This window comes from Camelus ferus, chromosome 8 (genome assembly GCF_009834535.1).
Source record: "Camelus ferus isolate YT-003-E chromosome 8, BCGSAC_Cfer_1.0, whole genome shotgun sequence".
NCBI classification, from domain to species: Eukaryota; Metazoa; Chordata; class Mammalia; order Artiodactyla; family Camelidae; genus Camelus; species Camelus ferus.
This window is the reverse complement of record NC_045703.1, coordinates 72,390,681-72,418,529: the sequence shown is the minus strand read 5'-3', so window position 1 is coordinate 72,418,529 and position 27,849 is coordinate 72,390,681. Positions and strand designations below refer to the sequence as shown.

Below are 27,849 nucleotides of genomic sequence, written 5' to 3'. Positions count from 1 at the left end.
GAGCTCTGACCCCCCAGGCTGGGCCTCTCAGGGTCCCCACATCCCTTCACCCCAACAGGTCCTCACCTCACTGGGGCCCCAACACCCCAGAGGGAAGAGCAGAGAAAAGAGGGAGGGAGGTTCACCACCTTTTGAAGCATCACGGTGTTTGCGTTTTCACAGCCTGTAAAGCATATGCATCTGCAGGTTCGTGCATCAAAATTCTCACAGAAGGTGCAAAACCCTGAGCCATAGGATGAAAGGGGGTGGCGCACGTTTATCGTTGGAAGTGTTCTGACAGCTGACGTTCACAGTCCTGCCCCTTTACCTGCCGTGCGGACCAACCCAGAGGACTGGTCAGCACCTCGGCCGAGGGTGAAATTGCTGGGCAGCTGTCTCAGGTCGTCCCCACCGAGCAGAGGACAGCGAGCAGAGGGGGCTGCCTCCTCCTCTTCCCGTGGGTTCGAGGGTGTTTCTAGGTCTGGTTTTCTGTGAAGCTGTGATAACACCTCTTAAAAGTAATTCGTTTTGCCACCTCTCCTGCTTTGGTGCAGCAGGGAGACCGGGACACTTCTGTGAGCTGTGCCTGCCTCTGGCCCGAGGGCTGCGTCTCTGCAAACCCGCGAGGCAACCAAGGAAGCGAGTGGGAAACAGCCGGGGTTCAGGGAAGGCTGAAGGGGCAGGCAGGGGCCTTGCTGGAAGAGCTAGCGAGAGAGAAATGCCCCAGCTCTACCCGGAGAGAGATCACGCCGCCTCACAAGACCAGCCGGGTGTCAGACGTGCGCGAGGCGGCCTGCGGAGCCGCAGCGCATCCGGCCTGAAGCAGCTCTGAGGACCGCAGCTGCTATGCGCATCATGGCCTCCCCGGATGGCCGCCCAGGCGCCCTCTCTCCGCAGGGCTCTCCCTGCATATGTGAGGCAGGAGGCAGAAAGTATGCGAGAAACATTTCCTCCTCCCCCTCTGGTTGACCACAGAAATCCCCATGAGCCGGAGACCCAGGGAGCAGAGTTTCTGGAATGAAAAACTCCGTATTTCCACCCAACAGAAGTTTGCGCCCATCAGGTCTTGGCCTGTGTGCCGTCTCCTGTTGATTTCGCCCCCATGAGATGCCAGTGAGGGGAGGATGCCGCCTTGTGAATCAGGCGAGGGGACGTGCATCAGGCCGGAGGGGTAATTTCTCTAATCCAGAGTATTTTTGTCCATCTCGAGGAGATCCCGGCGTTTCCGGTGAGGGACGTGGGCCGGGCCGGTGCTGGAGGGGCTTTCATCAGAGGGGGCCATCGGCTGCACCTTCCCGCCCTGGGCCCTGCTCTCAGGAAGAGCCCGGAGGTCTCCGTTTTCCCACTAAAGGGTTGCGCTGCCTTCCCGGCCCCCGCCCAGAAGGGGGCCTCTGCGTCCGTGCACGAGGGGAAAGGACCGAGTTACTCTTGATGATTAGCAGTCGTAACCGCGTTAATTCAGGGTCAGTTGAGTTGGGACTGAGACGTAATTATTTGTCGAGTAATTACTCAAAGATGAAGGGAAATCTAGTTTACAAGCTGCAGTTTCTGTCGACTACAGGCTCAAGAAATGAGTCTGGAATTAATTCGTTCCTGCTGATTGTCACAGAATAGAGTTGGCCAATCGGCACGTATTTCAGACTTTTTGCCGCCGCAGAGAGGGACCTGTCTGACGCCTGCCGCTCTGCGAGCCACGCTTTGTCCTGACTTGTCCAGGGAGTGCTTATTTGCCCCTTTACGTGAATTGCTTTAGCCACTGTCTTAAGGAATTGGAAAGGGTGCAAAGAAAAGTGAGACAGGGCCCCGGCCTTCTAGGAGCTTAGTCTGCAGTTGGGCGAATAGTACCTTCAGGAGAAATTGCAGCGCTCTACAAGAGACACCGCGTGAATGGTACGGACGATGAGGAAGGAAGGGCCGCCTCCGGTGGGGACTGGAGCTGGCCTCGGGGGCTGTCGGCAGGTGGAAAGCAGGTAGGGCCCCCCAGGCCAGCTGCACGGTACGAGCAGCAGCACAGAGTAGGGAATGGACCGGGTGGGCGCAGGGGAGAGGATGCCCAGCGGGCGGCAGCGGTGAGCCCGGCAGGCGAGGCTGGAGACCGTGACTGAATGCAGCCAGTCTGGAGGTGCAGCAGGAAGTAGCAAGATCAAAGCCAGGTTTCCCAAATGAGAATCTCTCCATCCTTGCGGATGCAGGGCTGGCAGCTGCGGGGCCTGTTTAGCGGGGATGGAAAGGCACCTGCTGGAAGGCGGGCGCTGGCAGTCACAAGGGGACCTGGTGAGCCCCGTGGAGAGACAGTGATGCGGGAGCAGGAGGACCTGGCCTGCTGACGCGGGAGGCACAGCAGGGCAGTGATGGACCCGAGGGGGAGCGAACTGCTGTCCACTGCAGGGGTCCAGGGCTCATTCAAGGAGCTGGTTGAGTGGAAGGAGAGCGTGGCTGTGGACCGGCTGGGTGTCAGGGGCCAGGGCACCTTCTGTGGGGAATGACTGACAGGCAGTGGGAAAGGTCTCTCCAGAAACCTCACACCTGAGTGTGCCAGGATTCCTAGCTGATTCGCAGACGAGAACCATTTCACCAGAGTGTCCCATCTATCCTAAAGGAAAGAACACGTGAACTCCAGAGGGAGAAAATGGGCGTGCGATACATCGAGCTGTGTTTTGTGTTTCTGTGATGTGAGGAAACACGTGTGTGGACTGGGGTGTGACTTATGGTGATGAGAGGTTTCCCAGTGACAGTGTCCGTCCCTGCCGTCCTCTGCCTCCCACTCAGTGTTGTCTTTACTCATTGATTCATTTACCTGACATGGTTCACGCAGTGCCTGCTCTGGGGGAGGACGCCGAGTGAGCAGGAGCGACGTGGTCCCTCCCTATCAGGAAAGACGATGCTCATGGGGTGTGAGTCCGGGGCAGCTCGTGCTGCAGCCCAAGGGGGCCGCCCCAGGGCACATGCATTGTCCACGCACCCCCTACGCATTGTTTCATTTCTTCAGTAGAGAATCTACCCAGCCTGCACCCGTGGTTTCCAGAGCAGAAAAAATGAGATCTGTCCCCACAGCCGCCCCAAGGACCCTCAGAAACTCGAGGCCGCCAGATATGCTTGCTCTCCTGCTGTGCACGTTACGTGACATGCTTCCGCCAGTGTCCAGAATGCAGGGCCGCGAGCGCGCTGGTCTGAGCCCACGCTGCACCTCCATGGAAACCCAGTGCTCAGCCCGGGCCCCTCCCACCGCCTCCCTCAAGGCTGGGAGCGGAGAGAGGAGGGGCCGGTCTGAGGTCTGCACTGGGACATCAAACAGCCACTTGCTGGACTTCGTAATCTCAGCGCTGGGCATTGTGACCTGAGGGTTCAACGCCCCCATCTGGTGGGGGGTGGGGGTGAGGCTAGGGTCGCGGGGTGTCTCTCCCCAGACCTCATGCACTAGGTGGGCCCTGCGTTCCTTTGACTGGGTTGTGGTCCTGCACTTGCTCTGATTTGCCGGCCGTGTGGTTCGCTCGGAGCCACGTGACCGGGTGACTGGAAGGCCCGGTTGACTCTGGGCCTTGCTTCCTCAGTGGGGAGTTGGTGGGCTGGAGTTCAGTGGCTCTAACGTCCGTTTAACATTACGACATTTGAGCAGCAAGGGGAGAGACCACAGGTGACACCTTTTTGATTCTTAAATTACACCCCAGCCAAGACCTGGGTATTCAGCCAGCATCCCCCTGCCCGCGGTGGGTGACAGCCATGCTGTTGTTCACTGTGTCGGGAGCCGAGGAAGTGACCGCCACCCGGGAGCCGTGTCTCGTGGGGCCTTCTTTCCTCGCCAGCTCCTGCTGTGTTTAGCTTTTTCTCCTGCGCAGCCTGGCGCCCAGCCAGCCCCTGCTGTCAGCCCTTCTGAGCGAACGTCTCCGCTCCAGATCCACAGGGACTGGCAGCCGGAACCCAGAAGGTCCCTCCGGCACAGCTCACTGAGGTGTGTGCTGCGCCATGTGGCTTTACTGTTTCCTCCTGCTGTTACTCCCACCTGCTGTCCTCTCGCGGCCCCCGGGGGTCGTGGAGCAGGTGTGCTCGTGCTCATTTTGTGCTGCTGTCATGCAGGTGTGGGCCCCAGGCCAGCAGCAGCGGCCCCACTGGTTGGAAGAGCAGAGTCTCAGGCCCTCTAGACTTGCAGGTCAGAGTCTGCGTCTGCACAGGGTCCCGGGTGGGGACTGTGCTTGGAGATGTGTGAAGACCGTGGATTCAGGTGGCAAACCAGCCGGGGGCCCAGAGCTGGGGACTCTCACGGCCTGCAGAACCCCTCCCCATCCCCCCACGGGAGGTCCGGCAGTTCTGCGTGGCTCGACGCTGCCTCTGGCCAGGCCGATGTACGACTGGGGTCTAAATCGAGAACATGGACGCAGAATGTTCACAACCACTGACATAGCAGCCGGAAGGCTGAGTGGAGCCAGCAGGGCAGGGTGGGTGAGAACAGCAACAAAACCCACAGGCAGGCATAGGATCCTGAGGCTCCAGGAGAGAGGCGGAGCCCTAGGTTTGGATCCCAGCTGCGTGGTGTCCCAGCCCTGATGCCGCCTCGCTGCCTCTCTGTGAATGGGGAGCCGTGGGCGTGAAGGGCCTGGAATGTGTCCGGCCAGTAGCGAGGTCCCAAAGATTTCACAGTTATCGCCCGGTTGGGGACGCAGCCCATGCCCCCATCCTCACGTCCTCCTCCTCCGAGACTCGGATTCAGCATTCCCGGTGCTTGGCTTGAAATCCAGCGTGGATTTCACTGCCCGTCCGATGCAGAGGGAAGTGACTTGCTGGTTAAACGGCCCTCAGATCCCTGTGCGTGAAACGGCATCACGGCTCCACAGCCGTTTCAACTCTGCCACAACCTGCGAGGCCAGTGGGCGGCGAGACCTGTGGCCTCATTTCCAAGGTCGGGATGATGATGACTTAACATTGCTGGCACCGGGAGAGTGGTCAGGTGGGTGGAGCTTTGTGGACCTGCCAGAGGAACAGTCCACGTGGCCTGACTCAGGCCAGCCCAGAGCTGCCTCTGCCCCCAGGCAGGCGTCGGGATGCCAGGAGGTGAACAAAGACTGCAGGCCAGTGCCCGAACCAGGCTGGTCCTATTGGTAGAGACTTCTGCTCCCACCCATTGTCCAGCACATTCCTGTCCTGGGTGGGCAATCTCGCTGCTGGAATAGTGGCTCTGTGCCCTGCGAGTTTGGTTCTCGCCCTGGAATGTCCAGTGTTCCTCAGGTGACCAGGCTCCAGGCTCCTGGCTTGGTGGCTCCATGGTCCCTCTCACCTCATCTCTGGGCCTCATCTTTTTTGTGTGCCGTGTACCCCTTTTGGTGGCCTTGTGAACAGGCTTCTTCTCAGAATAATGTTTTAAAATACATTTTTAGAAGCACATGGGATAACAAAGAATGTAATATGAAATGTGACGTCTGTTAGTAGCAAAACAGCTCACCCCATGCAGCTGCGTTTTCTGCCTGCGTTCATGGTCGAAGGAAATGCTGGAAATCAGGAAGAGGCTTGAAATAAAGATGGAATTTTTTTCTGACTTTTGCGTTCACAGATGCCCTTGAAATCCGACCTCCGGCCAACGGTTGGGGGAGAAGGGGCGGTGGAGATACAGCTACTTCTTAATGCTTCTGCTGGAAAGGACACTGTCCCTTCCCCCCCGTCGGCCAGAGTCTGGGACAGGACCATGGGTCTGTCTGACAGCAGGTCTCCGGCCTCCACATTGCGTGTCCGTGGTGTCCTGATACCTGCACAGTCCACATCCCGTGTCCATGGTGCCCTGACACCCGCTCAGTTGTGGTGGACCAGCCAGGTGTTCTCTAACCTGGGAGGAAAAGTTAAATTTGGGGGCTGGCTCAGGTCTGTCTGTAAAGCCAGCAAAGCTGTTCTCAATGTCAGATACCCGGTAAGGTCCCCTCAGTTCTGGGTGGGATGCAGCCTTCAGGTGGCACCAGCTAGAGGAGCTGCTGGAGAGAAACAGGCTAGACGTGGTCTCAGCTCGGGAGAGACAGACTGAGGGATTGTCCTTGTGTCTCAGCTCTGGTCGCGCATGAAACACCGACTGCAGGCCCAGGGGAACAGAGGTGAGCGGTCGTGGGGCCTTTTCAGAACTGTACCCCCTGCGATCCCTCTGCCACCAGCTGCCCCACCGCCCTCTGCACAGGGCCTGATGTGCTGGGCCTGACCTCCCAATATCTGGCAGTCACTGGAGAAGAATCAGCCTGGTCCTCGGGACATCAGGCCGTCTTCCACCCTTGCTGCCTGCTGTCGGTGAGACAAACACTGTTAGATGTTAAGCTGTGCCTGAGAGGTGAGAGGCTCTTGTCAAAGTGAAGGAGCCGCTGAGACGTGGAGATGGCGAGACGTGGGGCGAAACCTGCCTGGGGCAGAGCCTCACCTGTTACCTCCAGACTCATCGCCTGCTGGGACCTCAGTTCTGTCAGTTAGCACTGCGGCCGAGGCGGAGCTGGAGTGAGAGGTCTTGCTTCTGTAGTGTCCTCGGGCTGTCATAACAAATTGCCACAAACTGCGTGGCTTAAATTAACAAGAGGAAACTGACTATACTTCAATATAAAAAAAAAAAGCAGAAGGCGGTAACAAAGAATAACATAACGCCATTTGCAGCACCATAGATGGACCTGAAGAATATCATTCGAAGTGAAGTCAGACTGAGAAAGAAAATTACCGTATGATATCACTTATATGTGGAATTTAAAAATTAAAAAAAAAAGAAAGTAAAAAGAAGACACTAATGAACTCATCTACAAAGGAAACAGACTTGCAGACATAGTGAACAAACTTACGGTTATTGGGGAAAGGGGGTGGGAAGGGATGAATTTGGGAGATTTGCAAATGTTAACCACTATAGATAAAAATATATAAAAACGAATTTCTTCTGCATAGCACAGGGAACTAAATTTGATACCTTGTAATAATCGTTAATGAGAAAGAATATGAAAATGAATATGTGTATACATATGCATGACTGGGACATTGTGCTGAACACCAGAAATTGACACATTGTAGCTGACTGTACTTCAAGTTAAAAAAAAAAGAAATTGAAAAAAATAAAACCAACAGTTTATTCTCTCCCAGTCCTGAAGGCCAGAGGTCAAGTCCAAAATCAGCTGTTTCTTTTATTTATTTATGTATTTATTTTTAAACTTTTTTTAAGTTGAGTTAGTTTACAATGTTGTGTCAATTTCCAGTGTAGAGCACAATTTTTCAGTTATACATGAACATACATATATTCATTGTCACGTTCTTTTTCGCTGTGAGCCACCACAAGGTCTTGTATACATTTCCCTGTGCTAAAATCAGCTCTTTCTGAAGCCTGTCGGGGAGGAGCCTTCCTTGTGCCTCCGGGCATTTCGTGGCCACCTCACTCCAGTCTCTGCCTCCGTCTTCACACGGCCCTCCCCTGTCTGTCTGTCCATTTCTCTCTTCTTGTAGGGACACCAGTCACTGGATTAGGACCACCCTGCTCCAGTATGACCACGTCTTATTCCATCTGCAAAGACTTATTTCCAAATAAGATCGCATTCACAGGTTCCAGGTGGACCTAAACTTGGGGGACACCCATCCACCCAGTACTCAACACTAGTGCCCGTTTTCAGTGATTCCAGTGTGCGGGCACGGTGTTTTATCTCCTATTACCTGCGCTTAATGTGCCCAAGGCTGTAAGAAGAGGAAAATACGTTGTCTTGGCCTTGTTTGGTCCTGCTTCAGTTGCCATTTCGCCCCTCAAAGCAGTGGTCACGCTCTGAGACGAAATGCGCGGTGACGATGTGGGCCGAAGGATGCTGCATCAGCACCCTCGCATTCTTGTCCTTTCAGAACAGACAGCCCTTCGCTGACACTTTTTTAGAACAAATCTTTTTTTTTCAGGGTGTTTGCTGGAAAGTAGAACGGAAGGATCTCAGTTAATTTTACTCTTATTTTCTCTCTTCCCCAAAGAGCAGCGGGTCTCTTTGAAGTTTCTCCAGCCAGGACTGCAGGTGTGAGGAAATAGTCCAGGTGAGAGAGGGACTTAATTTTTGTTCTGCACAAGGAGGAGTGATCCTGGACCAGTCCCGGGGCCATTATGAGTGTCAGAGTCAAATCTGTAAGGCGGGGCTCCCACCCTGACTGTGGGACTCCAGCAAACGCTGACTGTGAGGGGGCTTTCTGGGTGCAAGGTCTTCAGTTCAGCGAGAAGATGTAGCCAGGCTGGAAAAGCCTGGAGCCTCAGGCTCCGCTCAGCGGCTCTGCGGGGCCGGAGCCGTCCTTCCCAGGCGCGAGGGGTGCGGGGGTTTGGAGGCCTGCCTCCCCCAGGAGGGCAGGAGGGTGTCGCAGCCGCGGCCAGCAAGCGAGCCCAGGGCCTCCAGCTCCTTTCCAGACTCTCCTTGCCAAGGGCTGCTGCTTCTGTTGCTGCTTTTCCCCGTCAGGGGCCCCACGCAATTCTGTAGCTGAAAGCCTTTAAATTCCAGTGTCATGTTGCCCATATTTTCCTAAAACGAGGCAGTGTGGGTCGCGAACTTGTCAGGAGAGTGTGCTGACCAGTCGCTGGTTCTCTGAAAGCCCGACTGTTCTGTCTTGCCCTGGTCCACACGCGGTTCTTGCCTGGCCCTGCGGGGTCCAGCAGTCCCCACCCATGGTGGTGAGTGCACTGTTGACATTGGCCTGGGGCTTTTCAACATGACCTCTTGATTATTATAGAATACACAGTTATTGAAGGAAACTTGGAGAATACAAACAGACATAGGGAAGGAGATAAAATTTGGCCATGATCTCATAATGCAAAGGAAATTCACTTAAACAGTTTCTCTCCTTGTCTCTCCCCCGACACTCATCACAGTGGTTTTCGGTTCTGGTTACAGACCAGAATCATCTGAGTGTTGTCAAAAGCTCATTCATGCCAAGGCCAATTATATCAAATCCTGAGAGCCTAAGGCATGGGCAGTTTTTAAAGGTTCAATAATGACCACTTATGGCAGGTTTTGGGTTTTCTGATCAACATTTTATTTGCATTCTTTATACAGGTCCAGCCTATTCCCTTTTAAAGAAATAGGCAATTTCAAGCAACCAGCAAAGTTGAAGGAATCGAGCAGTGAACCCTTGTGAACTCAGCACTTAGGTCCCACCATTCCCGTTTTGCTAAACTTTTTTTTAATCACCTGTCCACTTATCCATCCCTCTGTCCACAGAGCCCTCCTACTTTTGACCCATTCCAAAAGAAACTGCCGACATCTCCACACCTCCCCATAAATGCTTAATCACATATGTCCTTAACTGGATTAACATTTGTTTATAGCTTTTCCCGTTATTATTTAAAATTTATTTTATTTTTGTATTTTTTAGTTGAAGTATAGTCAGCTGACAATGCTGTGTCAGTTTCTGGTGCACAGCATCATGTTTCAGTCCCACACATACGTACATATGTTCCTTTTCATACTCTTTTTCACTTTGGGTTACTGCAAGATATTGAATATAGTTCTCTGCTATACGGTATAAACTTATTGTTTATATATTTTATATCAGTATTTAGTACCTGCAAATCTCAAACTTTTAATTTTTTATTTAAAAAATTAAAAAAAATTTTGTTGAAGTATAGTCAGTTTATAGTGTTGTGTCAATTTCTGGTGTACAACATAGTGATTCAGCCATACAACATAGTGATTCAGCCATACATACACACATATATATTCATTTTCATATTCTTTTTTTGTTAGGTAGCTTTTCACTTTAGGTGTAATATTTACATTCAGTGAAATGCATGCGTCTTATGTGCCCGTGGCTGAGTTCCGACTGACGCACACACTTCTGTAGCCCTGACCCTATGGATACACAGAACATAACCATCAACCCGAGGTCCCTCCAGCCTCAGCTAATCCCCACCCCCCCCCCCCGCCCCATTCCTGGAAGTAACCACCATTCTGGTTTTCTTCCGTTACAGATTAGAAGGGCCTGTTCTTGGACTTCACGCAGCGGGGACCATACGTGCCTGCGGTTTCACAGGTGACTCTCTTACTTAGCTGCGCTGGGTTTCTGTGGCTGCCACAGCACATTATCACAAATTTAGCAGCTTAAACAATACACATTTACCATCTTACAACGTCCTAAGATTGCGGTCTGACATGGGTCTCACTGGGCTGAAAATCAGGGATTCGGCAAGGCTGTGCTCTGTCCTGGAGGCTCAGGGGAGAATCTGTGCTCTTATCCTTTCCAGCTTCTAGAGTCTTCCTGCATTTCTTGGCGCCTGGCCCCCTGTATAGAAAAAATGTTTGCCCTGACTCACTGCTCACAGAATACTCTGTACTTTACTTCTGGTTATCAAATGTGTGTGGGTTTCCCCCAACACCGAGCAATTCTGCCACACCGGCTGGGTGCCCCACAGTTCAGCTCAGCTCTGAAAACACGAACTCCTGGTGAGAGCACAGGCCCCTCAGGTAAGGTGCCGCCTTCCCAAACTTCAGATGCTGGTCACCAGCCCAGGCTGTCACCTGTGCTTCTGGCTCAAAATCAGAGGTTCCTGCAGCCCCTCCTTGGGTTCCATCAATCGGTTGGAGTGGCTCGCAGAGCTCTGGGAAATAGCTTACTTACTGGGTTACTGGCATGTTACAAAGAGTTGTTCTGCCGCAGGGCCCAGCAGGGAGGGCAGGTGAGAATCACGAGACTGGAGAGATGGGAAACCGTAGCTGATCCTCAGCACCGATCACTCGGTTTACTGCTCACAGTCAGCGCACAGCACAGGTCGGTCAGAGCAGGGAAGGGGTAACGAGCCACGCCAGGGGGAAGTTGGGAGGGAGGTGTCTCTGCACGAGCTGCGTCTCTGGTCCAGCGATGCCAGTCCAGCAGCGGGTCCTGTGACAAGCACAAGGGGAGAGCTCCTTTCCAGCAGGACCTCCAGCCGTGTTGGGACCAGCTCTTGGCAGAGTGGGGTCGGGGCCTCCTGCCAAGAGCTTCCAGGGCGCTGGGCTCAGTGGTCTAATTTTAAGGAGGAACCATTACCCTAGGGGAGGGGGTCTGGACGCTTACCAGTTGCTCTGTCTGTCCCAGGGCCTACGTCACCCATCAGACATGCCATGTACAGTAATATTTCTTAAGTGTCACTCTAAGATTCGCAGTCGTACGGTGGCCATTTCAAAACAACTCATATGGAAGTTCATGTCGGCCACTGTGACTCCCTTTGGAATGACTTGACATGTTTGTTTGTTTGTTTTTTGAGTAAACAACATTTGTTCTAGGAAAAGCAACTCATTGAGAGATAAAACTGTTTTAAAATATACGTATATGTACTGTTCATTGTTTCTATGAAAAATTTAGAACTTTAGCTTTTTAAACTTACATAGTTGTCAAGAAAAAAAAAAAAGGAACCCAAATTGGATCGAAGAGAACTGTCGCTGTGTGCAGGTGACATGACACTATACATAGAAAACCCTGAAGAAGCGACCAGGAAACTGCTCGGGCTCATCAGTGAATCTGGTGAAGCTGCAGGGCCCAAAATTAACACACAGAAATCGGCTGCATTTCTGTACACCAACAACAAAGTAGCAGAAAAAGAAACTCAGGAAACAGCCCCATTTAGCATCGCACCAAAAAGAATAAACTACCTAGGAATAAACCTGCTCAAGGAGGCAAAAGACCTGTGCTCCGAACACTGTAAGACGCTGATGAAAGAAACTGAAGACGACATAACCAAATGGAAAGATACACCGTGTTCTTGAACTGGAAGAATCAATGTTGTTAAAAAGGCCACACTACTCAAGGCAGCCCCTATCAAGTTACCAACGACATTTTTCACAGAGCAGGAACAACAAACGTTAAAGTTTGCATGGAAACACAAATGACATTTCCTAACAGCTGAGGCCCCACGAGAGAAACACAAGACAAGTAGGAATGGTAAACAACGAAGAACAAAGGGTTTTTGCTCTTCACCCGATCCTGCGAGGATCAAGTCTGACCTGTGCGGTCGCTGCCGCATGCCCTCGGAGAGAGGTCGGAGGATAACGGGATGCTCCGTGCCGTGGACAAGCCAGATCCATGTCTGTCTCAGGAAGAACTTAACGAACCCAGATTCTTGCCTCTTCGCAAACATACAAAAGCACGAAAGTCATTACCTTCAGGTATCTTTTCTTTGGACTAGCAGTAGTCTTTCACCAGGATGTTTGCTCAATGGCACGAATTCCGTGGACAAAAATCACACGTAAGCTGGCTGCCCCGTCACCCTCTCAGAGCAGCTCCTCAGAGCTACAGAGCGCCGTCTCCCGGGTGCCGGTCTCAGTCAGGACCCCGAATAAAACTTACACACTCACTACGCTTATGATGTTTGTTTTTCTTTAGGTCCACAGTGTCAAAACACGAAATCACATCACAGGGAGAGCATGAAAGGTTACCAATGAAGAGCTGGAAGGAGGTATACAGGGTGGGTCCAGGAGGGTCCCCGGGGCAGGAGCTTCTGTCCCCGCGGAGGGTGGGTGTACCACCCTCTGGCCCGGGGTTGCATTTTTGTTCACCAGCCTGGGGCTCCCTGACTCCCATCCTTTTTTGTTTTTATGGAGGCTTCATTACGTGTGCATGACACTACATCACTGGCTATTGGTGATTAATTCCACCTCCAGGCCTCCCCTCCCTGGAGGTTAGGGGTGGGCTGAAAGTTCCAACCCTCTCATCACACTGTTGGTTCCCTGGCAACCAGCCCCTACCCTTAGGTTATCTAAGAGCTTTCTAAAAGTCACCCATTAACAGGAACAAAAACACCCGTTTCATCTTTATTATGCAGAAGCTATTTCAGGAACCGAGCACAAAAACCAAATATTATGATGAAATACTCCCCAGTACTCTAATGGGAGATATGCACCAGGACCTGTGGACAAAGACCAAAATCTGGATTTATTCTATGACAATATCGCACCCCCTTTGTCCATCTTCACAGCCAGCCACGGCCCATCTAGCATTCACATCGCAGCACTCTGGCTTTTCTTAAGCCTCCCTCTTCAGCTTTTAAAGACCTTTGTGACGACATGGGGCCCCCTGGACGACTCAGGGTACTGTCCCTATGTAATGCCAGCTGGTTAGCGACCTGAATTCCCTTTGCCACGTAAGCTGACCTGCTCACAGGTTCTGGGGTTTAGCACCTGGGTGTCTGTAGGGGCGTTTTCTGCCTGCCCACCTCTGCACAGCAGTCCTGAGATTCACCCGAGTTGTTCAGCCTGTGTTGTTCGTGTATCGGTAGTTTATTCCTTTCTATTAGTGAGTAGAATTTCATTGGATTCCGTCAGTGTGTTTATCAATTCTGTCCGTGGACAGCGGGGAGCGTCCTCATTCGGGGCCATTATGGGTAAAGTCATTTTGATCACTGTTGTTCAAGTCTCTTGATGGACATATATGTTATTTCTCTTGGGTAAATACCTAGGGCTGGAACTGCTGAGTCAGAGAATGGGTGTATGTTTAATTTTTTTTAAACTGCAGGCCTTTTCCCAAAGTGGTTATGCCATTTTATACCCACGCCAACACTGCAGGAGTTCTGGCTGCTCCACATGCTTGCAAACGCTTGGCGATGCGGCTCTCTTTAACTGTAGGGACCCTGCTGGGTTGGTGGGAGTCTTAAGCGGTTTTAAATTGCATTTCTCTGGTATCACGTGATGTCAGGCTCTTTCCCTGTTCGTGTTGTCTCTTCCTGTAGCTGCCTTTCAGAGGTGTCTAGTCACATCTTGTGCCCATATTCAGGGGATCGTTTGTGTTTTTGTTATGAGCTGTGGAAGTTCTATACATAACGTGTGTACCTGTTCTTAACCAGATATATGTTCTGTAATTTTTTTAAGTTTTAGCTTGCCTACTTATTTCCATATGTATGTTTTTTTCATACATATGTTTCTTTAATTTTAATTTTTAAATTTTTTTGTGGGGGAGGTAATTAGGTTTTCATTCATTTATTTATTTTAGTGGAGGTACTGGAGATTGAACCCAGGAGCGAAGCACGTGCTCTACTGCTGGGCTGTACCCTACCCCCCACATGATGTTTTGATGAGAAGTTTTTATTTAAATAAAATCTATTTTTTTCTTTTACGGTTATTTCCTTCTGTGACCTGTTTAAGAAACATCTGACTACTCCTAAGTCACAAAGATTTTCTCATATTTCCTTCTAAGCGTTTTATGGCTTTAACTGTGACGTATTGCAGGTCACATTTTGTGTAGGGTGTGAGAGCGAGTCAAGGTTCCTTTTCTTACCAAATGGTTATCCAGTTATTTCAGCACCTTATCTTGAAAGGATGGTCCTTTGCTCATCATTGCTTTGGTGCTTTTGTTGAAAAGCAGGTGGCTGCATACATGAGGGTCTACAGTGGGGTCTCCATCACAGTCTCTTTGTCGGTTCTTACGCTGTATCTTACTGTATCCTGCTATCTTGATCTCTGTAGCTTTTGACAAATCCTAAAGTCAGGTGGTTTACGTTCTCCAACTTGGTTTTCCTCTTAAGGGGTTTCTTTGGATATTCTAGGTTCTTTGAATTTCCACATAAACTTTAGAATCTTTATTTTAGTTTAATTAATTTACTTAATTTTTATTTAAGAAATCTGCTGAGATTTGTCTTCTTGATTGTGTATTTGATGTTGTGAGGCTCTGTACCGCTCTGCTCTTGCCCTGATCTGGCCCAAACGAGTTTAGCTTTTTTTGTCTTGTTTTGTTTTGTTTTGAATCCGCTTGAAAATGTCCCTCAAGGCTACACTGTCATGCACACCAGTGTCCACCCACGGAGTGCTGTGGCTCTCGGGACACGCTCGTGCACTGAAACTGATCATCTTGAACTGCGTGTCTGGGGTCCTGTTTCTGAACCCACCCTTGTTTCTCAGAACATTTAGATCAGGTTGTAACCGTTAAGTCACAACCAATAATATAAGTGTAAACAAGTCTATAATTTATCCCAACTACTAATTTCTCAATTTTTGAAAAAAATTTTTGGGCAGATGGTTCATTAAAATGTCGTAGAAAAACATCAAAAGTGTTTCAGACACAGAAAGAACTGTATGGATAATGCTTCAGTTTTGTATTTAAAGAGACAACCTCCCCCCCCAAATAGGGAGAAAGGCAGAAATTTTTATTTCTAAGCAAAAAAGGAGTGGGAAGATTTCATAACTGTTCATGTTAACAAATACGTGATTTGTTCATCTATTTCAAATGTAGTTGCATGAGTATGAAAAGGTGGCTGTGGAAACCTTTACTGTCCACTGTGGAGCATTAAATATAGTCTTCATCCCCCCCCCCCATTTTTAAAGTTCAGGTATAATTGATTTACAATGTTGTGTTAATTTCCAGTGTATAGCATAGTGATATATATATATATATATATGTATGTATGTGTATATATATACACACACACACACATATCTTTTTCGTATTAGTATGCTCTTTAAATTTTATGTAGGCAAATCTGTTAATCTGTTCCTTTGTGATTTATTCCATTTTTATGCTTAAAGATTTATCCCCCAACCAAGTCAGATTACCTATTTTTTCAGTTGTTACAATCTCGTATTTTACAACAGTGATTTTAATTATCTCTAACAAATTTTGTGTATTTGGAAAGTGAGACTTTATTTTGTTCCTAAATGGTCAGTTTCCCCACAACAGTCTTAAATAATCGATCCCTTTGTATTGCTGTTAAGTATTTTTTCTATCGTATTTTAAGTCCATGTATGTTTTCCAAGGTTACTGATTGAACCACGCTCATCATTGATCTCTGTGTACGTTTGCGTCCCAGCACCCTTCTGCCTTTAGAGTATGTCTTACATCTGACGTTGCAGCTGTGGTCTTGGTCTTGTTTTTCTTATTCTTGTTATTCTATTTTTGTTTAAACTCTTGTTTATTTTCTTAAATTACAAATCGCAATTGGATTTTTGACTATAGTCACAATATAACTAAGACTAATTTTTGTGGAATACACATGTGTACATTTTCCAGTTTTCCTAGTCGGGAACATGGTGTATTCCTTAATTTATTCACGTCAGTGAGTCAGTCCTTTTAATGCTCCCATATCTGCTTTCATGAAAATAGGCCAAAAAGGAAAGTATGTTTGAATTGCCAAGATCTTTCAGGAGATTTAAAGAATCACCCCCAGAAGCAAAGCTCATTTTTCCTGTGGTAGGACAAACCTTGCATTAAAAACCATTTTACTGTAGGAATTAACGAGAGGCATAAAAATATTCATACCCATTTACCTCACGAGGCCACGTTTGGGAATCTTCCAAAGCGCAGCGCACAAGCTCTGTGCACAGAGATGTTCACTGGAGCGAAAACATTCCTCTGTGGGGAATGACTCCACAAATTAGGGGACGTCAACGTGATGGAATGTTGCACAGAAATTTGAAATGATGTTGAGGATATAGCCGCGTTGGGAAGCGTTTTTCATAAGCTGCGTTTTAAAAGGCGACTGCGGGAGGGGGTGTGCCTCTTCCAGTCTGGCTCCCTCTGCACCAGCCAAACCCACCCCTTGCTGTTTCTCGCACTTGACAGACAGCGCTTGCCAAGCAGGCGGCCCTGCTGTTTGTGTGTCTACCTGGACGCCCCCCGGCCCCCGCCCCTCGCGTGACCACGCCCCCTCGCGTGACCACGCCCCCTCGCGAGCTCCAGATCTTAGCACAGCCATCCCCCCCCCCCCCGGACCTCCCCAGCCCCTGCGGCTCGATCATGTCACAGACTACTTAGTACTTAGCTGTTTGTTTCTTGCCGGTCTCCTCCAACCAAAATGTGCCCCGGACGGGGCATTCTGTCTGTCCTGTTCAGGCTGTGTACCCAGGCCGTCTGGAAAGGCGCCTGGGCTCAGACACCAGCGCTGTAAGCAAAGTTGAAATGATAGAGGGCCCAGGCTCATTATTTTATTGATTTTCTTTATTTTGGATACATTGGCTTGTCAGCGAGGGTGAAAAAAAGCTGTCTTAGTTCCTGCTAGAAACAGCTTTGCACCATCTTTATTCATTATTGAGGAAATCTGATGGATAAGAGCAAAATTGGGTGGAGGGACAGGGACTGGCCCAGAGGGGCCACAGTTCCCACCAGTTTCTGGAGCTGGCAGGGTACTGCTTCCCAGGGTGAGACTTGGATGGGGAGAAGCCTGGCCATTTGTACTGCGGGAAGAGCACGCGCCCTCCCCATGTCCCTCCCCACCTACACCCCAGATTGGGATGGAGGGGCCCTCGGGGTTCAGGTGAGGGTAGCACCTGTCACCTAGGAGCGTGGTCCCTGCCCATCACAGTTCCTGCCCTCCAGGGTCTGATGACCTTGTGTTGGTTGAGGACGGAGAAGGTGGACACAGAGAGAGGGGATCAGGGACCCTTGCCCTGCGCATCACACTGGCCTCAGTGGAAACGTGGGAGTGTGCTGCCCAGACTCCAGCCGACATCTGAGTCCCCTCTGCTTCCCTTCCTGGAAGAAGTTGGAACTGACAGATGAGCTGGGCATCATGTCTCACACCCCCTCCCCCAGCCTGGTCCAGCAGGCGGTAAGTGACCTGGGACCTAGATGTCCTGAAAAGTCATCTGCCTTCTCTTCTGGCTTTTCGAAAGTCATTTAGAAATTATTTCTTAAGAGAGACCAAAGATCTATATTGATGAGGGTTTGGCCTGTGACCATGTGGAGAAAACTCCATATGTCCCAATCAGAAAACATCTATTTTTACTGAAGAAGCTGACAGAAGCGCTTTCTAAAAAGGCTGCTGTAATCAGCTGTGTGGTAGAAAAACATATTCAAAACACGAAACAAAAGTCTGTTTTTAAAGAAAATCAAGCCAGATAACAAAAAAAGACTGGATGAAATAAACACATCAGGAGGCTCTTTGACTTGTTTTAAATAGACCAGACCTCAGTATTTTTATTTGAAAGGAATCCAGGAAAGGACAGCGCATGATGAAATGACTGGCAGGAAGTGCGAATGTTCTTGTGCCGCGTAGGGGCTCCAGGTGGGTCTGACAGGCGGGGGCAGGTCCACAAAGAGGCAGGACATGGACTTGAATAACCACATTGATTGTAACTACCTTGTGTATCCTGCAGGCTGGGGATCAAATACAATAGCTGGAAAGAACAGGACAAAGTAATTTTCTTTCTTTGTCAAGGGTGTTCAGGCTTGCCCTGCTCCGCGCCTGATTTTGTTACTCTGAGCGGGAGGATCAGGTTCCAGGCAAGGCTGTCCTCACGCCCATCGCGAGGAAAACGAACTCCTGTTAGAAAACTCAGCCCACAAGCACAGCTGTGCAGAAACTCTCGTATTTCTTTCCTGTAAACCCAGTGAATTGTGAGAGCAAGTCCCCAGATCACCCCAGGTCCCTGGGGGGCCCTCGGAGGTCTCTCCTCAGTCACGCAGCGACTGTATAGCGCCGGCATCCACCCTGGTCACCCGTGGCCACGTCTCCCTGCTCCTTCCAGGTCCGGCTGCTTCTCCAGGCATCTGGGTTCGTCCAGGGGGGCCTGTGTGGAGGCAGAAGGCATAGGAGGGCGTGGCTGGGAGAGGATGAGGGTGCACGGAGGGCAGACAGGGGCTCCTAAAAGCTGTGGTCCCCGCCACAGGCTCCCACTGAGGCTGAGAGGACCACCCTCATGGGATGGCTGGCTCAGCCCAGCCCAGCGGCTCCACCCACCGTCACCTTGAGGGAAGGTCAGAGTCAACTTAACCTGAGACTTCCTACCCTCGCAAGGCATACGTCTGACTTCATTCCCTATATTAGTCTGAGAGTTCAAGGTCAGGTTGAACTTCTCAAGAAATACCTGTTAACGTTACAGGGAAACTTGCTTTTTAAAACAAGTGTCCTGCGGTAATGATTCCCCTACCAGTGGTCTCATGAACATACTGAATATTCATCTTACAGAATCCGCATGTGAACCTAGGGGAAATCACCACTCTCCCGCCCCTGTAACACTTTGGCCGGGTCAGTAATCAGTGCGCTCACATTGGGAGACAGATCTCGTTGGCCTGATCCACTGTCCTGTCCCTACCACTCCCAGCTCCACACCCTCGACTGCCCCTTTATTCAGCAGACTTGCCCAAAGATGAAGCGCAGACCTCGTGTGGGGCTTGTCTGCTGAGACATCAGGCCAGAGGGAGCCCTGTGCTCATGCAGGGACCACAGAGGGGTCACAGCCTGCATGGTGTTTGTTTGGAAGCTTGAGGAACCAAATCAAAAGGAGCAGAGAGTGCTAGACTTTACTTTTTCTAGGAAATCAATGCATTACATGTGCACACACACTCACACAGTTTTTTTGATCCTTAGAAAATCCCCTTAGCAACGAATTGGTTGTCATTTATTAAGCACTAACATGTGTTCAGCACTGCATGGGGTGCTTCCATGAATGCAGAATAACTTGTCCTCTAGGATTTGATCAGCGCTTTGCTTTGTGTTAATAACCATCAACACAGTTCCTGAAGGAGTGACAGAGCCACCCTCTGTGCAGGTGGGACTGAGGCCCCTGTGCCTGCACCCCGGACACCTCCGTCTTGACCAGGTGAGCACCGTCCACTGTCCTACAAGGATCCTGACATCCCAGCCTGAAAGGGCGCCTCCCGGGTTCTGCCTGCTGCCTGGATGTGCGGTTTCTGCTGTTAACTGACTTCCTGTGCCTGCGCGTCCCGATTCACCTCTTACTTAGGAGGAATTCAGTGTTCTCTTTGAGACCAATCAGGGTACGTGCGAGATCAGTGCGTTGCTGGTGGCAGTCCTTCGGTCTGGTTAGTTACTTATCCTAAGGGATATCTTTCCGTGCTTTTGTTTTGCATAATTCTACCCGGTACGTCTCAGACCCTGACACAGAAATGGCTGTGCTCGCCGTTTCAGCTGTTCTAGTCATTCCTTAAGCAAAACACTTCATGGAAAATCTTTCTTCTTGCAAAACCATGTGTCAAGGTTAGCTTGTCTTTCTGTTCTTACATTTTCCTAACAAGATAAGCAAGCATTAATCTTTTTTAAAAAAAAAAATCAGATACAGAAATTAAAGTCAACAGCATGAAAAAACACGAGTCCGTGCAGGCAGAGGACGCAGAGCAGGGGCTTCTGGCAGCCAGAATCTGCGTGCGTTCTTGTGGTCGGACAAGTGCACCTCGCATTGAAGATGCCCTGCCCTCAGGCTCCTCTCTCCAGGAGTCCGATTCAGTTGTGGTTCCGAATGGCCCGTGGCGTTTCCATGATTCCCTTTCCTTTCATGGAAGAGAATTTCATAGCACTATAGTCAGTATCCTGTAATTGTGGATGTTTTCATGTACTTCACATAACTTTCACCAGGAGTAGGTACTTGATTCCATAGGTTATGTGGAAGGTTCCTGTAAATACTGTGTTTTTGGTGATTGTTTATATTCTGAGGCGATAACTATCATGGTTTAAGAATTTACCAAGCACCGTTCATGCATATGCTTAATCTTCTAACGTCAGTACAGACTGCGACTGGTTCCAGTTGCCTCCAGAGTCTAGTACACAATCTAGGACAGAACCGTCTTCTAAGTTGTGCTGTTCGTGGTCTTCAGCCATTTTTACTGTTTCTCGCCTTCCTCCTGCTTAACTTGATAACGGATGGTCATTTCTTAGTAAAGAGACTTGACTATTGTTAAAACCTAAGTAAACAGTAATAATAAGGACAAAACTGTAGCAACGACAAACACCCTGTATGCCATCAGCGCCCAGAGGGAAGGGAGGCCCAGTGCATCTTGGGGAGTGTTTCCGAGTCACCGGTCTGGGCTGGTCCTCGCCCTCGTCACGTCCCCTCAAGCCACATGCTGTGGCTACAGTTTCCGTAGACTTTTCAAAAGGCATTTTATGTGTGTTCAGCTTAGATATCAACATTAATATTTTTGTTTTCAAAAGGAAATTGAGTTGGTCCAACCGGGAGTGCTTTTGTTAAAAACAAAAAAATCTAGAAGTGTATTTACTTCCCTGTAAGGTCATTTCATGAAGGCCGTGGTTGCTCATGTCAGTTCCGGCAGAAATGCCTGGGATTTACGAGGCCGGCGCCCTTCGGATGAGGTACGGCGTCGGGGAAACGGCCAGTGTCTCATTGCCCATGTGATGTCCTGTTCCTGTGGGATCCGTCGACGGGCTGTGTGATTAGCCTTACGAAAGCTGGAATAAATTTTGGAACAAACATGTTTGGCTCAAAGCTAAATTAAATAAATCCCTGAAAATTACTTAACTGCCAATTACCACAGAGAATGCCGAATTAGAAAAGAGGACAGACTGGTCTCACTGTCTCTGCAGGACAAGAAAGTTAGTAAGACTCCCGACCAGGAAGCTCACCAGGTGGTATTTTCACAAGACTGAGCTGATTTCTGCGGAGTATTGTATGTAGGCGAACGGGACAGTGCATTCAAGAGGGAGAGGAGCAGCTTGCTTGTCTTTACTTCTTTCTGCATTTTGCTTCTGCGGGCTCTGACACTCAGGCAGTAGGTGTTTGCCCCGGGCTGAGTTCTGCTCAGAGGTGAGGTGCCCTCGGGACACAGGAGACTGGGGCCGGGGCCCAGCCACGGTGACCGAGAGCTGGCGTGGCTGGGGTCATGCTGACTTCGCTCACCAGAGGGGGAACATTATTTGGGAGGCCTGCAAGCAAGCCTTCTTCTTTAAAATGTTCTCCTAGCATATAATTTCCTTTTCATGATAAAGAGGCACTGTTTACTCTGTACTCAGCCGGCTTTTCTTTCTTGTGAGTAATTCCTTTTGGAAAGAAGCTGCCTTTCTCTACCAGAGTGTCACGACTCTGTTGTGTTGGAGATGGGGCTTCTGGCTGGTTTGGATTCCAGCTACCTCTTGTGTCTTTCTGGACCAAACTGCAGGATGTGAGCACATCAAGGGGTTTCTGGAAGCCTCTATGAAGGCTTCATCTTCTTTGATGCTTAACTGTTGCCAACTGAAATGTTGTCCCCGGGCCCTGGCTAGTCCCTGAAGAAGGCAGGTGTGAACCAGGATCTTGACTCACCGATTTATCTGGACGTCTGGGTCCTGATTACTGTGGAACTGCGGTGTTTTGGGGCTTTCTGATTTGCCCTTATATCCTCCCCTGGTCCCCTTGGGGAGTGTTAGCTTGGCTGCTGTAACAAAGGAGCACAGATGGGGGTGGGGGTGCTTAAATGACTGAAACTCATCGCCTCCCAGTTCTGGAGGCTGGGAGTCAGGCCCAGGTGTGGGCAGGCCGGGCTCCCTCTGCAGGTACTGGGAGGGTTGGCGCCAGGCCTCCCGCCCCTTCTGCCCGTCCCCTCGCCTGTGGGGGTGGAGGCCAGACTCACAGGGCGATCTCCCGTGCCTGTCTGTGTCCCCATTCCCCCTGCTTTTTTCCTTTTTTTTAATTGAAGTACAGTCAGTTTACAATGTGCCAGTTTCTGGTGTGCAGCACAATGTCTCAGTCATACATATACCTACATATATTCCTTTTCATAGTCTGTTTCATTATAGGTTACTCCAAGATATCGAATAGAGTTCTCTGTGCTGCACAGAAGAAACCTGTTTATCTATTTTACATATAGTAGTTAGTATCTGCAAATCTCTAACTCCCAGTTTATATGTCTCCATCCCTTTCCCCCATGGTGACCATAAGTTTGTTTTCTACGTCTATGAGTCTGTCTCTGTTTTGTAAATAAGTTCATTTGTGTCATTATGTTCCATATATGAGTGATATTATATGGTATTTTTCTTTCTCTTTCTGACTTACTTCACTTAGAGTGACGATCTCCAGGTCCATTCGTGTTGCTGCCAATGGCATTGTTTCATTCTTTTCATGGCTGAGTAGTGTTCCATTGTGTAAATACACTACAGCTTCTTTACCCAGCCACGTGTCAGCACATTTAGGTTGTTTCCATGGCTTGCTATCCCATTCGCCCTTCTGTAGGACCCCAGTCCTGATGGATCAGGGCCCCCCCTTCCCCAGTACGATCTCGTGTTCACTAATTACCACCACAGAGACCCTATTTCCAAATAAGGCTCCATCCTGAGGTGGTGGGGGTAGGACATCATCATGAGAATTTTGTGGGCAGAGAGGGCAGGGGAACATACCGTTCAGCCTGTAACAATGGACACCACGCCTTTTTGTTAAGATGAGAATGAGTCTGGTTTGGTTTAGGGGGAATTCTGTGAAACCTGGGAGTGAAAGTCCCAAGGCTGCGGGTCACGTCACTAGACGTGAGTAATTCTCTTCACTTCACAAATCCGTTGGCCACAGCAACCTGAAGGTGGAGCAGCCCGGGGGAAGCGGGTGGGTCACCAAGCATGGAGGTCAAGCCTGCTTTGTCCTCTTGAGCAGCAGGTGACTTGAAATCAGCCGGGGTCTCTTCGAAAAGCACACTATTTTCCTGACCTGAGATCTGGGGCACAGACCCCAGCCACCATTGCTCTCTCTGTTACGCAGACGAGATGGGGAACTTCAGAGCAGCTGGGTCTCAGTGGCAAAAGTGGGGCCTCTTATCAGATTTCCTGACTCCCACTTCTGTTCTGGAGGGTTCCTTTGGTTATGGGAATCCGCAGGGTGAGGGGCCCTCTCCCCTACTCCTGCCCATCTTCCTCTGAGAAGAGACTCCTTTTCAGATTCAAGGGGTGGTGAGCACAGCGCTGGGATTTTCGTTTGCTCAGGAGAGTGCGGAGTTTTACGGCCAGCTCCCACGTCTCATCCCTGCGTGATGGTGACTGGGCTTCCCGAGATCCTTCCCACTGTGTTCACTGCGAAGGGTTTGCTTCATTCAACACCCATTTCAGCAAGCATGCTTCAGCTGCCTCTTGGAAACTGGTGCTTGGGGGGGGGGGGGGGTCCTTGGAAATCAGATTCTTTAGGTGTTATTCTTGTTAAAAGAAAGTTGTTCAGGTGTTCTTGGGATGTCGGGTACTCTTGCCCTGTCGCACACAATTTCTTTTTGGTCCTTTATTTGGACCTTTATCCTTTTAGGTATTGGGACGTCATCATTTCCTTTCAGAGAAATGGGCCTCCTGTTGCTCACGCTCCCCAACGCACGCTTTACAAATGGGGCTGATCCCCTCTTGGACCACGTGTATTTTGGAAAGTTGTCTTTTAAATTTTATTTTATTTTTTGTTTCCTAGGTGACCTGTTCTTCCTTCCTCTCCATCCACAGTGCTGGGTACCATATCTGGCCAGGTGGCACCCAGGGAAGTGATGGAGGGAGTGCATTGAGGTGGTTGTTTGCTTTTAAGTAACAATCTTAGGTGTTTCGAGTGCAGCTGTGCAGAGTGAAGGCGGCGTGGGAGTGTGATTGCTGGGCTCCTGGGCTGAAATCTGCCTCGCCCTCCTGACCGGCTCGCTGAGTGCCTTCAGGCTCTCCTGCCTCATCACCAAAGGCAGAATAGAGTCCAGTTTCCTTATTAGTGTCACATGTGCATAGTTTTAAAAAGAGGCATCATGATAAATGATGAACCACATTTTCAGTGATTTCTAAGCCTTATAGGAGCTCTTTTGTGTTTGCAGACGGCTGATCTGTAAGGTTCTCGCCCATCATGGCCCCAGAGCTGGGCACGGTCCTCTCTCTCTGCAGAGGGAGGCAGGCAGCTGGGCCAGTCATGAGAGGCGCACCCAGCGTTCTTTCCTTCCTGGTTCCTCCCTCCAATGAAAGGACCAATGTTCCCCTGCCCCATCTCAGAAAATGGAACTTCAGTTAACGCCCAGTAAGGAATCCTACTTCATTTTTCTCCCTGCTGCCTTCAAGAGCTCCCTGTTCTCAGTCTTCAGATGGAAAAATCTTTTTTTTTTGTTGGGGGCGGGTGGTAATTAGGTTTACTTATTTATTTTATTTTTGGAGGCGGTACTGGGGGTTGAACCCAGGAACTTGTGTATGCTAAGCGTGTGCTCTACCACTTGAGCTATACCCTCCCCACAATATGGAAAAATCCTGACATCTCTTTGGCACTGGGTTTTACATCAGTGATTTCCCTCTCTTTATTACACAAACCTATTTTATTTTACCTGCTTCTACTCTGTGACCTTTTACACTGTGCCCCAGTGAACCTTATTTTGGTGAACCCATTGGGACTCTTCACTCTGCTCTGCCAATCAGTGAATGCCACCTTTGAAAATAAACAATATTGGTATTATTTTTATTTTGACTGGAATTAATTTTTAAGATCCTTACTGGCCCCATTTTGTAGAAAGAAAAACTGACTCTCGTAAATCAGCATTAAGACCAGGACCTCTTCTGTTAATTCTGACTTCACTCGTCTTGTTCTGGAACACGGAGTGGTTGGCATTTGAGCTAGTTTGTTGTTGTGTTGTTTTGTTCTTTGCTAATGAACTGTATTTCTTTGTGAGTTTATAATGATGAAAAAGATAAAGAGATTATTGATAGTTTTTGGATGCAGCAAATCATTTTCTTAGATATTTTTCCCAAAGACAAAGGAATTTGCTATAGAAATGAACACACTTCAGAAGCGACGTTACATTGCATTAAACTTGAACACTGTTTCCCAGAGGGAACCAAAAATCAGACTAGCTTCAGAGATCTGGGGAGATGAATATATTTCCACATGCACATGTCTTTTATTCTAAGAAGAAATGGTGTGAGAAAGAAGACAGAAGAAACCAAAAAAGAAAAGAAAGAAACAGGGAGAGAGGCGCCCCCCTAGAAAGTTGCACTCCTGGTAGGAGACTGAAGTGGTCAGTGCCCCGCTGGAGGCAGCCAGGACCTCGCTTCCGGCTCTGCCCTGGGGCGGGGGCGGGGTGTGGGGGGTGTCTCTGGGCCAGTTCCTCCTCGCCGGTTATCTCCTCTGCGAAGTGGGATAGTAAGGTCCACAGGAGACGGAGAATCGAGAGAAACTGTGCCAGGTGCTCGCGGCATCCTTCCTGGAACTTGACAGACGGTCGCTACAGTACAGTGTTTGAACTAGTGCTTCTCTGACCGAAATCCCTGCCCTGACTTCCGCAGATCCTGCCGGTTGGGAGTTTAAGCAGCGCACCTCCTTGTCATTCCCTCTCCCAGAAACAGCGCGGCGGCCACGTTCCCGGTGCGCCGAGGCCAGGGTCCAGCCTGCAGACAGAGGCTTCGGCTGGAGCCGGACGAGCCTGGGGAGAGGCCGCGGGCGCCGGGCCGGCGCTCCTGGTCTCCCTTTCCGCTTCTCCGAGGGCGTCGTCGTCCTGATGCTTGGGGGGCGGGTGGGGGGACGGAGAGGCCGCTGCTCCAGCTGCCCCAGCGCAGCAACTCCGGGATGCGGGGCGCCCCTGAAATACTGATGCAGAGCAGCCCCCTGCACCTGGCCTCCCGCCGCCAGCCCTGGCCCAGCCCCCAGAGGCTGAAGGTGGTCGAGTGGGGTTCCGAGGAGCGAAGGGAGCCCGCAGCGGTGCCCGCGCGGCGCGCTGGGAGCGAGAGGGGCAGACCCCGCCGCGCGCCCCCTCCCCTGCTCCCTCCTCCCAGCCCTCGGTTGCTATGCGGTTTCTATGGCAGCCGCATCCTCAGACCCAACTTTCACCCATCATTTAGAGCCAATTAAGGTAAAATAGTGGGGGAGCGGGGAGGGCGTGGCCTTGGAGGGGGGAGGGGGCGAGGCCGGGAATCCAATCTGATGCCGAGAGCCGTGCGTTCGCTCCGCCAGAGTCGCAGCGCAGACCCGAAGCTGCAGTTCTGTCTCCTCCTCCCTCTTCCCCGCGAGCGAGCGAGGGAGCGGGAAGCAGCCGCCGAGACGGGGCTGGCGGGGAGAGGACACACCGAGCAGCCATATTGCAGACCCCCGCGCCCTCCGCACCCCTGGGGACCGTGCCGGCGCCTGCGGTCGTCCCAGCCTGATTTCGGCCTCACCACCCCCTGCCTCCCAGCGACGCCCGCCTCTGCCTCGGGCGCTGACATCCTGTCTGGCCGTCTCCGTGCTGTTTGGTGCCTCTGATTATTTTCCTTCTTCTTGTCTGTACTTGATCAGAGGGAAAGGAAAGTTTTCCAAAATGCCGATTGCACAGTTGCTGGAGCTATGGAAGAAGATAGAGGTGGAGCCCATGGAAACAGAGGTGAGTACGGAGGAGAAAGAATGCACTTTTCCACAGCATCCTAACTCTGCGGCAAAAGGGCTGTTTACTACAGTGAATTCATATTTATCGAGGGACTGTTGTGTGACAGGGTCTTGGCTGTTTGATGAGCAGAGATGGATAGGCTGTGTTTATACGCACAAGTCAACATTACATACGTGTGTGTACACCCACACACGGCTGTGTGTGGTGTAAATATATGAGTGCAAATGAATGAGCTGAGGAAAAAAATGGTTGCTCTTAAGCCAAACTTCAGGATGCTTCTTAAAGTATGTGTATGCCTTGAAGTAGTCACACGTTTCCAAGCTAATCTGCATCAGTCTGATTTTCGTTCAACAAGTGGCTTAAATAAGACCTCCAGTTGCTACCGTGAATGATGAAACCGGAAGGCAAGCAAATGATGGATTCTTCTTTAAGAAACAGAAGGCATAAAGATAATGCAATCTTAACGGGCTGCGTGGCCCAATACAGAGGACTGGTTGAAGATAAAGGGGAAAGATAACGAAATGAGAGTGTCAGTGGCCCACCCTCGGGGCTGGCTGGAGTGGGAGACACCTCTGACATTACTTAACTGAATGGTCCCCTAGGGACACGGAACTCTCTTTCTGGAAATTTAATTTGCTTAACTCGATTTACAGATGTTCAACATGTATTTTCCTAGAAGAGAAAGTTCCTCAATGTTATTAAACTGATTGAATTATGAGATATACCTGGGCTGTGTTTATAGTGACTGAGGTGGTGTTTATAAGTGGCAAATTTTGATAACATACTAAGGCGTAACAAAATCCAACCTTTAACTTTTGCCTTATCTCCTGTACCCAGCATCAGATCTGTAAGTTCAATTCTTACCATTTTAAGCGCCATTTATTTTTATAGATACATACTATATATTGAGACATTCACAGGACGTAATTTTAAGCTGAATGTGAGAGTCTGTTT

General features: G+C 49.9%; 1 protein-coding gene and 1 long non-coding RNA gene across 2 annotated transcripts in view; both read left to right on the top strand.

Annotated features, from left to right (window-relative positions):
* Nucleotides 1–6,937: 6,937 nt before the first annotated feature.
* On the top strand, nt 6,938–12,259 carry LOC116665486. Its single transcript, XR_004322132.1, has 2 exons — nt 6,938–7,983; nt 9,902–12,259. It is a non-coding gene; the product is annotated as an uncharacterized LOC116665486 (long non-coding RNA).
* A 14,555-nt stretch (nt 12,260–26,814) lies between these two features.
* Nucleotides 26,815–27,849, top strand: part of RPS6KA2 (ribosomal protein S6 kinase A2) — a 318,148-nt gene continuing 317,113 nt past the window's right edge. The window contains 1 exon segment of the mRNA XM_032485337.1: nt 26,815–26,892. Coding sequence (XP_032341228.1) covers nt 26,830–26,892 — 63 coding nt within the window. The 5' untranslated portion in view covers nt 26,815–26,829.